We start from the raw sequence: 16,650 nt of genomic DNA, 5'->3' as shown, positions 1-16,650 counted from the left end.
ATGAGTTTTATTCCTCTCTACAGCCACTATTACATCCTGTGTCCAGCTCAACATGGTAAAACTTGGTAGAATGTCCCAAAAAATTGTCAAACGGTTAAAATTACTTTTACTACAAAAAAACCTGGTTTAAAGAATAGCTAATTTTGTGATGACACATTCCCTTTTAAAGGCCATGTACAAAAATGTAGCATAAAGGCAATCAAATGAGAAATGATGTCTCCAGATCTACTGTACAGTCATGGCCAAAAGTATTGAGAATGAGACAAATAGTAATTTTTCCAAAGTTTACTGCTTCATTTTTTGTAATGGCAATTTGCATATACTCCTGAATGTCAGAGTGATCAGCTTAACAGCAATTACTGTACTTGCAAAGTCAATATTTGCCCAGAAAATGAACTTTAACCCCCAAAACACATTTCAACATCATTGCAGTCCTGCCTTAAAAGGAGCAGCTAACATCGTTTTAATGATTGATCCATTAACACAGGTGTGGGTGTTGATGAGGACAGGGCTGGCGATCAATCAGTCATGATTAAGTAAGAATGACATCACTGGACACTTTAAAAGGAGGCTGGTTCTTGGTATCATTGTTTCTCTTCAGTTAACCATGGTTATCTCTAAAGAAACACGTGCAGCCATCATTGCACTGCACTAAAATGGCCTAACAGGGAAGAGTATCGCAGCTACAAAGATTGCACCTCAGTGAACAATCTATCGCATCATCAAGAACTTCAAGGAGAGAGCTTCCATTGTTGTCAAAAAGGCTCCAGGGCGCCCAAGAAAGACCAGCAAGCGCCAGGACCGTATCTTAAAACTGTTTCAGCTGCGGGATCGGACTACCAGCAGTGCCGAGCTTGCTCAGGAATGGCAGCAGGCTGGTGTGAGTGCTTCTGCACGCACTGTGAGGCGGAGACTCTTTGAGCAAGGACTGGTTTCAAGGAGGGCAGCAAAGAAGCCACTTCTCTCCAGAAAAAACATCAGGGACCGACTGATATTCTGCAAAAGGTACAGTGAGTGGACTGCTGAGGACTGGGGCAAAGTCATTTTCTCTGATGAATCCCCTTTTCGATTGTTTGGGACATCTGGAAAACAGCTTTTTAGGAGAAGAGGTGAACGCTACCACCAGTCTTGTCTCATGCCAACTGTAAAGCATCCTGAAACCATTCATGTGTGGGGTTGCTTCTCGGCCAAGGGAATCGGCTCACTCAGTCTTGCCTAAAAACACAGCCATGAATAAAGAATGGTACCAGAATGTCCTCCAAGAGCAACTTCTCCCAACCGTCCAAGAGCAGTTTGGCGCCCAACAATGCCTTTTCCAGCATGATGGAGCACCTTGCCATAAAGCAAAGGTGATAACTAAATGGCACATGGAACAAAACATAGAGATTTTGGGTCCATGGCCTGGAAACTCCCCAGATCTTAATCCCATTGAGAACTTGTGGTCAATCATCAAGAGACGGGTGGACAAACAAAAACCAACAAATTCTGGCAAAATGCAAGCATTGATTATGTAAGAATGGACTGCTATCAGTCAGGATTTGGTCCAAAAGTTGATTGAGAGCATGCCAGGGAGAATTACAGAGGTCTTGAAGAAGAAGGGGGCAACCTGCAAATATTGACTTGCTGCATTAACTCATTCTAACTGTCAATATAACCTATTGGTACTCATAATATGATTGCAATTATATTTATGTATGTGATATAAACATCAGACAAACACTAATAAAAACCAGAGGCCAGCAGATCATGTGAAAATATAATTTTGGTGTCCTTCTCAAAACTTTTGGCCATGACTGTAAGCAATGTGATTTTCTGTAGTTATCAATGATTACTTTAAATATGAACTCTATTGCGCTACTGTACATATTTCAGCCTGCACATATGGAAATATCTTCACCGATTGCGGTGGTCAGGTTTTTTGGAGCTTGTTAATAAGCTGCACTATTTTACCAGTGATATTTTATTTTTTCTCGGCTTTGTTATATCCATTCCATACTATGGATGTGCAGGTTCTCCCCCAGTCCCATGGTCACAGTCAGTCCTACCTTTGTTATATCCATTCTATACTATCAATGTGCTGGTTCTCCCCCAGTCCCATGGCCACAGTCAGGCCTGCCTTTGTTATATCCATTCCATACTATGGATGTGAAGGTTCTCCCCCAGTCCCATGGTCACAGTCAGGCCTGCCTTTATTATATCCATTCTATACTATCAATGTGCAGGTTCTCCCTTTCCAATGGTCACAGTCAGGCCTGCTTTTTTATATACATTCCATACTATGGATGTGCAGGTTCTCCCTCAGTCCCATGGCGACAGTCAGGCCTGCCTTTGTTATATCCATTCTATACTATCAATGTGCTGGTTCTCCCTTTCCGATGGCCACAGTCAGACCTGCCTTTGTTATATCCATTCCATACTATGGATGCAAAGGTTCTCCCTCAGTCCCATGGTCACAGTCAGTCCTACCTTAGTTATATCCATTCTATACTATCAATGTGCAGGTTCTCCCTTTCCGATGGTCACAGTCAGGCCTGCCTTTGTTATATCCATTCCATACTGTGGATGTGCAGGTTCTCCCTTTACGATGGTCACAGTCAGCCCTGCCTTTATTATAGCCATTCTATACTATCAATGTGCAGGTTCTCCCTTTCCGATGGTCACAGTCAGGCCTGCCTTTGTTATATCCATTTTATACTATCAATGTGCTGGTTCTCCCCCAGTCTCATGGCCACAGTCAGGCCTGCCTTTATTATATCCATTCTATACTATCAATGTGCAGGTTCTCCCTTTCCGATGGCCACAGTCAGGCCTGCCTTTGTTATATCCATTCCATACTATGGATGCAAAGGTTCTCCCTCAGTCCCATGGTCACAGTCAGTCCTACCTTTGTTATATCCATTCTATACTATCAATGTGCTGGTTCTCCCCCAGTCCCATGGCCACAGTCAGGCCTGCCTTTATTATATCCATTCTATACTATCAATGTGCAGGTTCTCCCTTTCCGATGGTCACAGTCAGCCCTGCCTTTATTATATCCATTCTATACTAACAATGTGCTGGTTCTCCCCCAGTCCCATGGCCACAGTCAGTCCTACCTTTGTTATATCCATTCTATACTATCAATGTGCAGGTCCTCCCTTTCCGATGGTCACAGTCAGCCCTGCCTTTATTATATCCATTCTATACTATCAATGTGCAGGTTCTCCCTTTCCAATGGTCACAGTCAGGCCTGCTTTTTTATATACATTCCATACTATGGATGTGCAGGTTCTCCCTCAGTCCCATGGCGACAGTCAGGCCTGCCTTTGTTATATCCATTCTATACTATCAATGTGCTGGTTCTCCCTTTCCGATGGCCACAGTCAGACCTGCCTTTGTTATATCCATTCCATACTATGGATGCAAAGGTTCTCCCTCAGTCCCATGGTCACAGTCAGTCCTACCTTAGTTATATCCATTCTATACTATCAATGTGCAGGTTCTCCCTTTCCGATGGTCACAGTCAGGCCTGCCTTTGTTATATCCATTCCATACTGTGGATGTGCAGGTTCTCCCTTTACGATGGTCACAGTCAGCCCTGCCTTTATTATAGCCATTCTATACTATCAATGTGCAGGTTCTCCCTTTCCGATGGTCACAGTCAGGCCTGCCTTTGTTATATCCATTTTATACTATCAATGTGCTGGTTCTCCCCCAGTCTCATGGCCACAGTCAGGCCTGCCTTTATTATATCCATTCTATACTATCAATGTGCAGGTTCTCCCTTTCCGATGGCCACAGTCAGGCCTGCCTTTGTTATATCCATTCCATACTATGGATGCAAAGGTTCTCCCTCAGTCCCATGGTCACAGTCAGTCCTACCTTTGTTATATCCATTCTATACTATCAATGTGCTGGTTCTCCCCCAGTCCCATGGCCACAGTCAGGCCTGCCTTTATTATATCCATTCTATACTATCAATGTGCAGGTTCTCCCTTTCCGATGGTCACAGTCAGCCCTGCCTTTATTATATCCATTCTATACTAACAATGTGCTGGTTCTCCCCCAGTCCCATGGCCACAGTCAGTCCTACCTTTGTTATATCCATTCTATACTATCAATGTGCAGGTCCTCCCTTTCCGATGGTCACAGTCAGCCCTGCCTTTATTATATCCATTCTATACTATCAATGTGCAGGTTCTCCCTTTCCGATGGTCAGTCAGGCCTGCCTTTGTTATATCCATTTCATACTATGGATGTGAAGGTTCTCCCCCAGTCCCATGGTCACAGTCAGGCCTGCCTTTGTTATATCCATTCTATACTAACAATGTGCTGGTTCTCCCCCAGTCCCATGGCCACAGTCAGGCCTGCCTTTGTTATATCCATTCTATACTATCAATGTACAGGTTCTCCCCCAGTCCCATGGCCACAGTCAGGCCTGCCTTTGTTATATCCATTCTATACTAACAATGTGCTGGTTCTCCCCCAGTCCCATGGCCACAGTCAGGCCTGCCTTTGTTATATCCATTCTATACTAACAATGTGCTGGTTCTCCCCCAGTCCCATGGCCACAGTCAGGCCTGCCTTTGTTATATCCATTCTATACTAACAATGTGCTGGTTCTCCCCCAGTCCCATGGCCACAGTCAGGCCTGCCTTTGTTATATCCATTCTATACTATTAATGTGCAGGTTCTCTCCCAGTCCCATGGTCACAGTCAGACCTGCCTTTTTTATATCCATTCCATACTATGGATGTGCAGGTTCTCTCCCAGTCCCATGGTCACACCTGCCTTTGTTATATCCATTCTCTACTATGGATGTGAAGGTTCTCCCTCAGTCCCATGGCCACAGTCAGTCCTTCCTTTGTTATATCCATTCCATACTATGGATGTGAAGGTTCTCCCCCAGTCCCATGGTCACAGTCAGACCTGCCTTTTTTATATCCATTCCATACTATGGATGTGAAGGTTCTCCCCCAGTCCCATGGTCACAGTCAGTCCTGCCTTCCTCTTTGCAGTCTAGTCTTGTATACTGAAGAGCCCAGAGAGACTCATAACAAACACTACACTGGAGGCCCATAAAGCCAGCCAGGCTGATAAAGCCCTATTGTTCTTGGCTGTGTGTACCCCAGTCGCCATAAAGTGGGAGCGTTCAGACATGTAATATCCACTTTGTCGCTCTTAGTTCCATAACTTGGAATAAACCTACACTTTCTGCAAATGAATGTCCAAAAAGCTCTTTGCTGTTGGAGAAATATCACTTTGGATTGTATTAGCAGCAGGAGAGCTCTTAATAATGAGTTACAACACATCTTATCCTCCATGAATTACTCTAAAAGGAGAAATGTAACATTTACTCATGTGATTGGGATCCGAGGCTAGAAGATTGGTGGCGTTTTTGGAGACAAAGTGTTGAAGAGTCATTGGCTGGAATGAGAAGGGAGATATAAAATATTCAGATTAACTTTCGATAGTACTCCATGGATTTGGGAATTAATGGTCCCTCTATTTTACGGGACATTAAAGACGATATATTGAATCACCACTGACTTTCTTCGTTAATGGTATGCTTATTATTGCAGGAATACAGGATATTACACAAGCTCGCCCATGTACTGCTATGTAGGGGTGGCCTTGTTCTGCATTTATCAATGTTCATGAATATAGAAATTCTGTGGGGTAGAAAAGAGTTGCAAATTTCTTCACTAAGGGACCCATAGCCATGTGAAGGCTAGATATCTGATAAGAAACCTGAAGGGAATATATACACTCTTTTATGAAATAAGAAACTGAATAATGTATATGGGTTTGGAGCAGAGAATAATTTGCAGTCCTGATCCTATAATTGTCAATAGCTGTTAAAACTAGTTGCTTTGGAGTAATCCAAGAACTTTGAGGGCTGGCAAGCTGTAGGGAATATAGACTTGCAGATATTAGGTGTGGGTCACATCATGTTTTTACCATATGGTTTTGACCAATGCCTGGATACTGTTTTGAAGAGTAAATCTCTAGTTCTTCAATGGGTAAAATTGCAAAGTGATTGTAAAAACCCAATGTCTTCGTCTCAAGAGTGGAGGAATTTGTAAGCTTATAATTTACTGTTTGTTGCATAGGATACTGACCACCGCTGCCATCTATCAACAGTGACTGGTTTCTTAGGCAAGTAGCACAGCATTGTAAGAGCTGCACTACTAGCCTAAGAATCCAGCTCATAGCTATAGAGCTTGTAAGCAGGGGTGTGGAGTCGGTGCTCATTTTGGTGGAGTCGGTATAAAATAGACCGACTCCTAAAATATATAATAAATTGGGTGCAGTAGAAAAATGCAGTTTGTGGGGAATATTTTTTCATAAGAATTTGGGGAAGTTATGAAATGTCCTATAAATGGCTGTTCTATTCCTGATCTAAGGCTACATTCACACACAGCGTTTTTGCTGCGTTTTTTGAGGATACGTTTCTCAGCTGCAAAAGCCGATCAGCTTTTTAAAAAAACGCATCACCTGAAAGGTTTTTGAGCTCATAGATAATGTTTTCAATAGCAAAAGCAGATTAGAAAAACGCCGAACAAACGGACATGCTCATTCTTTGTGAGTATCCGTTTTCGAGCCCAAAAACGGATCCTCACAAAACGATGTGTCTGAATGTCATATCTTGAAACCCATTGACTTTGCTGGGTGTGAATCATGGCTGTAGCCAGGGGGGGGCAACTGCCCCCCCCTCCTAGAAGCAGGGGCACGCACCTATCAAAACTCACTTTTATGCTGCAGTGCTCCCGTCCTGCACTGGCTCCAGACTGCAGGGGGCAATCTCCCCTCCTCTGTCCTGTCTTCTGCTGTCTTCACCAGAGCGAGGAGGGGGAGGGGTGCCTGCCCTGCACAGGATCCGATTCCTGGGCCCCGAGCTGGAGAAAGTGTAAGTACTACTGCTCATCTCTGTCACAGGAAGGTAACTAATGCTAATATTGTAGGTGATTATTATGTGCTCTCTGTACAATGTGTGTGAACTATATGTGCGATATGTGCAATGTACTATTTGCTGTCTGTATCTGTCATCTGTCTATCCCTCCATCCCTCTATCCCTCCATCCCTCTATCTATCCATCCCTCCCTCTATCTATCCCTCCCTCCCTCTATCTATCCCTCCCTCCCTCTATCTATCCCTCCCTCCCTCTATCTATCCCTCCCTCCCTCTATCTATCCCTCCCTCTATCTATCCCTCCCTCCCTCTATCTATCCCTCCCTCCCTCTATCTATCCCTCCCTCCCTCTATCTATCCCTCCCTCCCTCTATCTATCCCTCCCTCCCTCTATCTATCCCTCCCTCCCTCTATCTATCCCTCCCTCTATCTATCCCTCCCTCCCTCTATCTATCCCTCCCTCCCTCTATCTATCCCTCCCTCCCTCTATCTATCCCTCCCTCCCTCTATCTATCCCTCCCTCCCTCTATCTATCCCTCCCTCCCTCTATCTATCCATCCCTCCCTCTATCTATCTATCCCTCCCTCTATCTATCTATCCCTCCCTCTATCTATCTATCTATCCCTCCCTCTATCTATCTATCCCTCCCTCTATCTATCTATCCCTCCCTCTATCTATCTATCCCTCCCTCCCTCTATCTATCTATCCCTCCCTCCCTCTATCTATCTATCCCTCCCTCTATCTATCTATCCCTCCCTCCCTCTATCTATCTATCCCTCCCTCCCTCTATCTATCTATCCCTCCCTCCCTCTATCTATCCCTCCCTCCCTCTATCTATCCCTCCCTCCCTCTATCTATCCCTCCCTCCCTCTATCTATCCCTCCCTCCCTCTATCTATCCATCCCTCCCTCCCTCCCTCTATCTATCTATCCCTCCCTCTATCTATCTATCCCTCCCTCTATCTATCTATCCCTCCCTCTATCTATCTATCTATCCCTCCCTCTATCTATCTATCCCTCCCTCTATCTATCTATCTATCCCTCCCTCTATCTATCTATCCCTCCCTCTATCTATCTATCCCTCCCTCTATCTATCTATCCCTCCCTCTATCTATCTATCTATCCCTCCCTCCCTCTATCTATCTATCCCTCCCTCCCTCTATCTATCTATCCCTCCCTCTATCTATCTATCCCTCCCTCTATCTATCTATCCCTCCCTCCCTCTATCTATCTATCCCTCCCTCCCTCTATCTATCCCTCCCTCCCTCTATCTATCCCTCCCTCCCTCTATCTATCCCTCCCTCCCTCCCTCTATCTATCCCTCCCTCCCTCTATCTATCCATCCCTCCCTCCCTCTATCTATCTATCCCTCCCTCTATCTATCTATCCCTCCCTCTATCTATCTATCTATCCCTCCCTCTATCTATCTATCCCTCCCTCTATCTATCTATCCCTCCCTCTATCTATCTATCCCTCCCTCCCTCTATCTATCTATCCCTCCCTCCCTCTATCTATCTATCCCTCCCTCTATCTATCTATCCCTCCCTCCCTCTATCTATCTATCCCTCCCTCCCTCTATCTATCTATCCCTCCCTCCCTCTATCTATCCCTCCCTCCCTCTATCTATCCCTCCCTCCCTCTATCTATCTATCCCTCCCTCTATCTATCTATCCCTCCCTCTATCTATCTATCTATCCCTCCCTCTATCTATCTATCTATCCCTCCCTCTATCTATCTATCTATCCCTCCCTCTATCTATCTATCTATCCCTCCCTCTATCTATCTATCTATCCCTCCCTCTATCTATCTATCTATCCCTCCCTCTATCTATCTATCCCTCCCTCTATCTATCCATCATTATATTCTATCTAAATATCTTGATTATTGTATCATAAAAATGATTAAATGTCTGATGTTCACATTGTACTACAATACATTTTTCACTTAAATATAAGCAATATATGTGGGAGTCTAAGTCTGTGTAAGGGAAATTGAGGAGTCGGAGTCGCAGGTTTGGCTTGCCGACTCCACAGCCTTGCTTGTAAGTGCTGCTCTAAAGCTAGTTGGATCCACTGCACCTCCTCCAATGTTGCTGAGACAAGGCTGCCTATGCTTACAGTATCGGAGAGCGAATAATTCAGACCAGTATCTTGAGCTGAATTTATACTTTTATACAGCACAGAAAATAATAGTTCTCAGCGCTGCATCAACCTGTGTAAAAAGGACTCATACTGCCAAGAACTATGGCGGCCTATATGCACTGAAACTATATTTTACAGATCTTTTAATGCTCATCACTTACGATGGTCTGCTTGTGTGAACGGGCTACTAAACGACCGCCGATTGGTAAATAGCCTGCCAATCGGTCGCTTAGTGCTGCTGCTCAGCCCATATAAACACATTCTTAGCCATATGGCCTTACCTTTTAGTCGTTCTGGGACACACATTCCTTTGGCAAGCAATCAAGAGACAACCCCTTTAAGACAGGACAGAAAGACAACTTTTTTTGTCCAGTGAGAAACCTGATCTTAACAGAGTAGTTTCTGATTTTATCCCTCCTGACAAAACAGCAGGTGGCAGTGAAACGCGCGTCGAGGTGCTTTCTCTGCCCAATTGTTCATCATTATGACCACAGGTAATTGTTACTATTACATACATGTCACTGCTTGACTTTATTCATAATTTCACTTTAGTGCTGTTCATATGCTGTTTTCATTGTGATATTACAACTGTGACTATTTGCATATTATTCCTTACAAACCACATCTAGACCAGCATTATTTTATAATACTCTAGTGCATGTTACGTGATCAATATGCAATAATCATTCTGTTTACTTTATATGTCATATCAATTGCCAGCCATTAGTAGTATCTCGATGTTTCTCAGTCACATGCATGGTACCTAGGCTATTTAATATTAGGGCATTTGTATTTTATGTATATTATTAATAAACGTTAATATTTTTCTATTCCAATCTGATCATTTCTGCTGCCTCTACATTGCTGTAGGTTTAGTGCATTCTCATCCATATGGTCTTACCTGTTGGTCCTTCAGGAGCACACAGTCCCCTGGCAAGCGGGAGGCAGGGAAGTTTTGTGCTCATGAAAATCAATCAAGAGACAACCCCTTTAAGACAGGACAGAAAGAAAAAACGTTTCTGTCTTGTGAGAAACAGGCTCTTAACAGAGCGGTATCTTATTTTGTACTAAAATGATTGAGGTGTTTTTTTATCTGATGTATTTTTTCCCATTGATTCCCTTCATCTTAGACTCCAGCTTGGAGCTTCTTTGCTGCATGTCAGTGGTATTAACCAGTGAAACGCCATGCCAGTCATTATTATTTTGTCTGAGGTGGCACCTCCACCTGTCTGTAATGAGTCTTGATTTGAGCGCTGTCAGGACGCTGCAGTTTGCTGACCAGAAAACCAATGTTTTATTCAGCTGCATGAAATTCAATAGGAAATGCTGATCTGCCGAAATGTGGCGCTTCATCAGATGAATTTCTCAGATGTGCCTGGGTAACGGTTCTAAAAGACCGGCTAATTTCACTTCAATCACCTTATTCAGGTTTGATTACCGTCAAGCCTAATACTGGATCAGTCAGTCCCCTTCTGCATCTATAAAGCCGATATGTGGCCAGACCGGTATATATTAAATATCTTGCCTCCCTTGATCATTTTGGCCGGGTCATAAAAATTCTGACTGCCAAGGCCCTGTAATCTGTGACATGATACCAACCATGCCATCTGTGTAGGCTTCTCTCTGGAGTGTAGAAGCTGTCCGTGCGAGCCTGGCTTACTATTGTGTGCTCCATCATTATGCATTGTCTACTTGGTAGCTGCTCCTAATTTTATTCCATGGTATAAGTAAAGCTAGCATCGCCTTTTTAAAGAAAATCCAATTTTTTATAAGTGCGAATACAACGGCAAGCTGGTTTGTATCTTTTTATGTATACAAGTTTCAAGGGCTTGGACTCTCCAAAAGTAATCTAACATGTCCTCTCAGTCACCGGCTCGAATAATTGACTACCATTCAGGAGATGCCATTGTTATTCTGGTGGGGACTTTTTTAATCTCTAATGGTTTAATACATATTTTTTCTTCTTTTTGTTAGCATGCAATGATGCTGCCAGTGCTGACCCATCACATTCGCTACCATAAATGCCTCATGCATTTAGATAGACTAATTGGATATGTGTTTAAGGAGCGCTGTTTGTTGCAGGTGAGTCAATACAATATGTCGTCTTCCTGTTCATTCATACAAGTCAAGTGTTACATTTTGAGATGACAAATTGCTTGAGCAAGTGTATCACATTTCTTATCTAACCATATCACACTATAGTCTTGGATTTGTTTCTTGGATTATATTTTTGTATATCGAAAACTAAGTGGAAGTGTGTGGTTATATATAGTAATGATCAGTCCAAAAAACCTTTAAAGGGAACTTGTCACCTGATTCATGCTGCTTAAACTGCATGAACCGGAGCCTGACTGCATGATTGTAGCCAGGTATATCTTTCTCTGAAATGCTCTGTCATTTAAGAGAAAATAGTTAAAAAATCCGGCCAGGGAGCAGCCGGTGGCGCTACTAGTCCAGCACCGCCCCCAACCATCTTCTACTAGTGCTGCTAGAGGTGACTGACAGGTCTCTCCCAATGTACACAAGTTAGCGACCTGCCAATCATCTGCAGCAGCGCTGAGAGAAGCCTGCCAGGGACAGAGCCTTACTGGTCTTGTCTCCGGCTATGGTCCCTGGCCTGATATTTGAACTATATTTTCTATGAAAAGTCGTAGCGTTTAGGAGAAAAATACACCTAGCTGCAATCGTCTTGCTGCAGTTTGTGCAGCGTGAATCAAGTCACAGGTTCCATATAATGGCTTTCTCTACTGCCAAACAAGTTAATCAGAATGGGACCATGGTGGTCTGTACTGTGTTGGTTTCCTGCCATTAACCCTAGAACGCATGACCATAAAAATCTACTTTTCCACATACCTGGGGCCTTTTAGGCCCGTGTGCATATAACATAGAATAGCTCAAACAAAAATGACAAACAACTATATACCTGAGGAATACCTAGAGTTTCAAAATTCTAACTAAAGTAATCTTGCAGAAAATAGAAAACAATTAACAGGGTGGGCCTGCGTGGCCCCAGGTGTGCGTTCAAGGGTTAAGATCTTTTGTTGGTGCTTATATAAAAGTTTTTTGTTTTACATTACAACCTATAAAAATACTTGTTACATATGTTATTAGTTAGTGCTGAAAATATGCACTAGGTTTCAGTCTGCAATCTTCAAATGATGTGTCCCTCTCAGAAATACATGATGTACTTGAGGTCTGTGTGTCCAGGATGATGCTTTTTCATGCTCTATCATGTGTCTGCACAACTTCCTTCCTGGAGAGATTTTCCCTTCCTAGTCAGTTTTTCTGTCGCTCCCTGCTCTACACACAGGGATGCGCAGTAGAGTGGCCTCCTCTGTGGAATATCTGCACTGGTATGCTTATAGCTAGTTAGCAGTGATGTGATTTACCACATCCATCAAGAGGAGAAAAAAAAAAAAATGAAGCCTAACAATTTATCAATTTAGATGTTAGAAAAAAGAACCTGTATTTTAATCTTCCACTGCTAAAAAAAAAAAAAAAACCTGTGTGTGTATATGGATGGATGTATGTATGTATGTATATATGTATGCATGTTTATGTATGTGTGCATATGTGTATATATATGTGTGTGTGTGTGTGTGTGTATATATATATATATATATATATATATATATATATATATATATATATATATATATATATATATATATATATATATATATATATATATATATATAAATAATGTGTGTATGTATATGTGTGCGTGTGTGTATATAGATAGATTAGATATCTGAATAAATGAAATATTCTCATTGAATACTTTGTTCTGTACAAAGTTGAATGTGCTGACAACAAAATCACACAAAAATCATCAATGGAAATCAAATTTATTAACCAATGATCCAACTTTGATGTAATGTCCTTAAAACAAGTCAAAATGAGGCTCAGTATTGTGTTGCCTCCATGTGCCTGTATGACCTCCCTACAGTGCCTGGGCATGCTCCTGATGAGGTTGCGGATGGTCTCCTGTGGGATCTCCTCCCAGACCTGGACTAAAGCATCCGCCAACTCCTGGACAGTCTGTGGTGCAACGTGACGTTGGTGGATGGAGCGAGACATGATGTCCCAGATGTGCTCAATCGGATTCAGGTCTGGGGAATGTGCGGGCCAGTCCATAGCGTCAATGCCTTCATCTTGCAGGAACTGCTGACACACTCCAGCCACATGAGGTCTGGAATTGTCCTGCATTAGGAGGAACCCAGGGCCAACCACACCAGCATATGGTCTCACAAGGGGTCTCAGGATCTCACCTCGGTACCTAATGGCAGTCAGGCTACCTCTGGCAAGCACATGGAGGGCTGTGCGGCCCTCCAAAGAAATGCCACCTCACACCATTACTGACCCACTGCCAAACCGGTCATGCTGAAGGATGTTGCAGGCAGCAGATCGCTCTCCACGGCGTCTCCAGACTCTGTCACGTCTGTCACGTGCTCAGTGTGAACCTGCTTTCATATGTGAAGAGCACAGTGCGCCAGTGGCGACTTTGCCAATCCTGTGTTCTGTGGCAAATGGCAAGCGTCCTGTACGGTGTTGGGCTTTAAGCACAACCCCCATCTGTGGACGTCGGGCCCTCATACCACCCTCATGGAGTCGGTTTCTAACCGTTTGTGCAGACACATGCACATTTGTGCCCTGCGGACGTCATTTTGCAGGGCTCTGGCAGTGCGCCTCCTGTTCCTCCTTGCACAAAGGCGGAGGTAGCGGTCCTGCTGCTGTTTGTTGCCCTCCTACGGCCCCCTCCACGTCTCCTGGTGTACTGGCCTGTCTCCTGGTAGCGCCTCCAGCCTATGGACACTACGCTGACAGACACGGCAAACCTTCTTGCCACAGCTCTTATTGATGTGCCATACTGGATGAGCTGCACTACCTGAGCAACTTCTGTGGGTTGTAGAGTCCGTCTCATGCTACCACGAGTGTGAAAGTGAAAGCACAACCAACATTCAAAAGTGACCAAAACATCAGCCAGAAAGCATTGGTACTGAAATGTGGTCTGTGGTCCCCACCCTTTACTGAGGGTGTCTTGATAATTGCCAATAATTTCCAGCTATTGTCTATTCCATTTGCACAGCAGCATGTGAAATTGTCAATCAGCGTTGCTTCCTAAGTGGACAGTTTGATTTCACAGAAGTTTGATTTACTTGGAGTTATATTCTGTTTAAGTGTCGCCTTTATTTTTTTGAGCAGTGTATGTATACAGTACAGACCAAAAGTTTGGACACACCTTCTCATTTAAAGATTTTTCTGTATTTTCAGGACTATGAAAATTGTACATTCACACTGAGGGCATCAAAACTATGAATTAACACATGTGGAATTATATACTTAACAAAAAAGTGTGAAACAACTGAAAATATGTCTTATATTCTAGGTTCTTCAAAGTAGCCACCTTTTGCTTTGATGACTGCTTTGCACACTCTTGGCATTCTCTTGATGAGCTTCAAGAGGTAGTCACCGGAAATGGTTTTCACTTCACAGGTGTGCCCTCTCAGGTTTAATAAGTGGGATTTCTTGCCTTATAAATGGGGTTGGGACCATCAGTTGTGTTGTGCAGAAGTCGCGTGGATACACAGCTGATAGTCTTACTGAATAGACTGTTAGCTGCTTTTTTCTTGCCATAATACAAATTCTAAGTAAAGAAAAACGAGTGGCCATCATTACTTTAAGAAATGAAGGTCAGTCAGTGCGAAAAATTGGGAAAACTTTGAAAGTGTCCCCAAGTGCAGTTGCAAAAACCATCAAGCGCTACAAAGAAACTGGCTCACATGAGGACCGCCCCAGGAAAGGAAGACCAAGAGTCACCTCTGCTTCTGAGGATAAGTTTATCCGAGTCACCAGCCTCAGAAATCGCAGGTTAACAGCAGCTCAGATTAGAGACCAGGTCAATGCCACACAGAGTTCTAGCAGCAGACACATCTCTACAACAACTGTTAAGAGGAGACTTTGTGCAGGAGACCCTAGAGAAATACCCCGGTCGACATCGGAAGTGGATGAGTTCCCACTATGTGTCCTTGTCGGCGACGAGGATGAGACTGTGTCTGAGGTGGTCGACCTCCCTGAATTAGAGGTGCCTGGAGAGAACTTTGGGTCAGCTCAGGTTCGGGACTTGACCTTGAAAGGGGCATGGGATAATGTTACTGTTTGTAATGGTGTTGCTCAAGAGCCGGGGGCAGAAACCAGATACCCACTCTTTGCAGTTCAGGGGGAGCTATTATACCGGGTGACCAAACTAAAAAGTGAAGAGGTAGTGGAACAGCTGTTAGTTCCAGGTTCATACCGTCAGAGGATATTAAACATGGCACACTCACATATTCTGGGGGTACGCCTAGGGGTTGAGAAAACACAGGAGAGAATAATAAGGAGGTTTTATTGGCCAGGATGTTATCGGGAAATCTTAAACTATTGTAAGTCCTGCCCCACCTGCCAGATAACCGCGCCCACCTCCCACTTCCATAGTCCCTTAGTTCCACTACCTGTCATAGAGGTTCGTTTTGAGAGGATTGCCATGGACCTCATGGGTCCCTTAGTTAAATCGGCCCGGGGCCACCAATACATCCTGGTGGTCATGGACTATGTGACCCGGTACCCCGAAGCGGTATCCCTAAGGAACTCGTCTAGTAAAAGTATAGCCCGAGAGCTAGTTCATATTTTTGCTCGGACAGGTCTGCCAAAAGAGATTTTGACAGACCAAGGAACCCCTTTCATGAGCAAGGTGATGAAGGAGCTATGCAGAGTGCTTCAGATTGCCCACATTCGGACCTCAGTTTATCATTCACAGACGTACTGCTTAGTGGAACGCTTCAATAAGACCATAATGGCGATGCTCAGGATGGTCATTGAAAAGGATGGGTGAGACTGGGACTATCTGCTCCCATTTCTGCTTTTCTCTGTCAGAGAAGTTCCTCAAGCCTCCACTGGCTTCTCTCCATTTGAGCTCCTGTATGGACGGCATCCAAGAGGTCTCCTAGACATCGTCAAGGAAACCTGGGAGGCCGAAGTCACGCCCCACTGGAGCATCATCGAACGTGTCGCCCAGTTACAGGACAGAATGGCGAAGGTGATGTTCCTTCACGATGGACATCTCCTCCAGGCGCAGGAAGCCCAGGCAAGGGTGTATAACCGGTCAGCAAGGCTGAGACAGTTCCAACCTGGATCGCTTCCTGGTTCTTATTCCCACCGTTGAAAGTAAGTTTCTGGCCAAGTGGCAAGGCCCATATGAGGTGGTGGAGAAGCTCGGTGAAGTGAACTACAGAGTCCACCAGCCTGGTCGAAGAAAGCCACACCAGGTGTACCATGTAAACCTTCTCAAGCCGTGGCGAGATTGGGAACCCGTGGGAACTCCTTGCCTGGGAGCCACTCCCAAAGGCCAGGTGCAAGACGTCTCGATAGCGGAGACCCTTTCGCCAGCCCAGAAGCAACAATGTCGAGAACTGCTCCAGCAGAATCGGGACCTGTTCTCAGAGTAGCCGGGGCATATGCAGGTGGTAGAGCATGATGTGCTAACAGAGCCGCATATAAGGGTGAACCTGAAGCCATACAGGATACCTGAAGCACGCCAGGAGGTGATCTCGGCCGAGGTGAAGAGGATGTTAGACCTCGGT

The 16,650-nt window shown here is 44.2% G+C and overlaps 1 protein-coding gene across 2 annotated transcripts in view; it reads left to right on the top strand.

Moving 5' to 3' along the window:
• The window catches only part of DROSHA (drosha ribonuclease III), a 303,644-nt gene that overhangs the window by 151,210 nt on the left and 135,784 nt on the right, over positions 1–16,650 (top strand). For both annotated transcript variants that reach the window (XM_073678641.1, XM_073678640.1), the window contains exon 17: positions 11,006–11,113. In XM_073678641.1, the coding sequence (XP_073534742.1) occupies positions 11,006–11,113 (108 nt within the window). The remainder of the gene's footprint in view (positions 1–11,005; positions 11,114–16,650) is intronic.

Source organism: Phyllobates terribilis, unplaced genomic scaffold (genome assembly GCF_046119375.1).
Source record: "Phyllobates terribilis strain yellow unplaced genomic scaffold, ASM4611937v1 Scaffold_4__5_contigs__length_816908805, whole genome shotgun sequence".
NCBI classification, from domain to species: Eukaryota; Metazoa; Chordata; class Amphibia; order Anura; family Dendrobatidae; genus Phyllobates; species Phyllobates terribilis.
The sequence above is the reverse complement of the archived record's forward strand: the minus strand, read 5'-3'. Positions and strand labels throughout refer to the sequence as shown.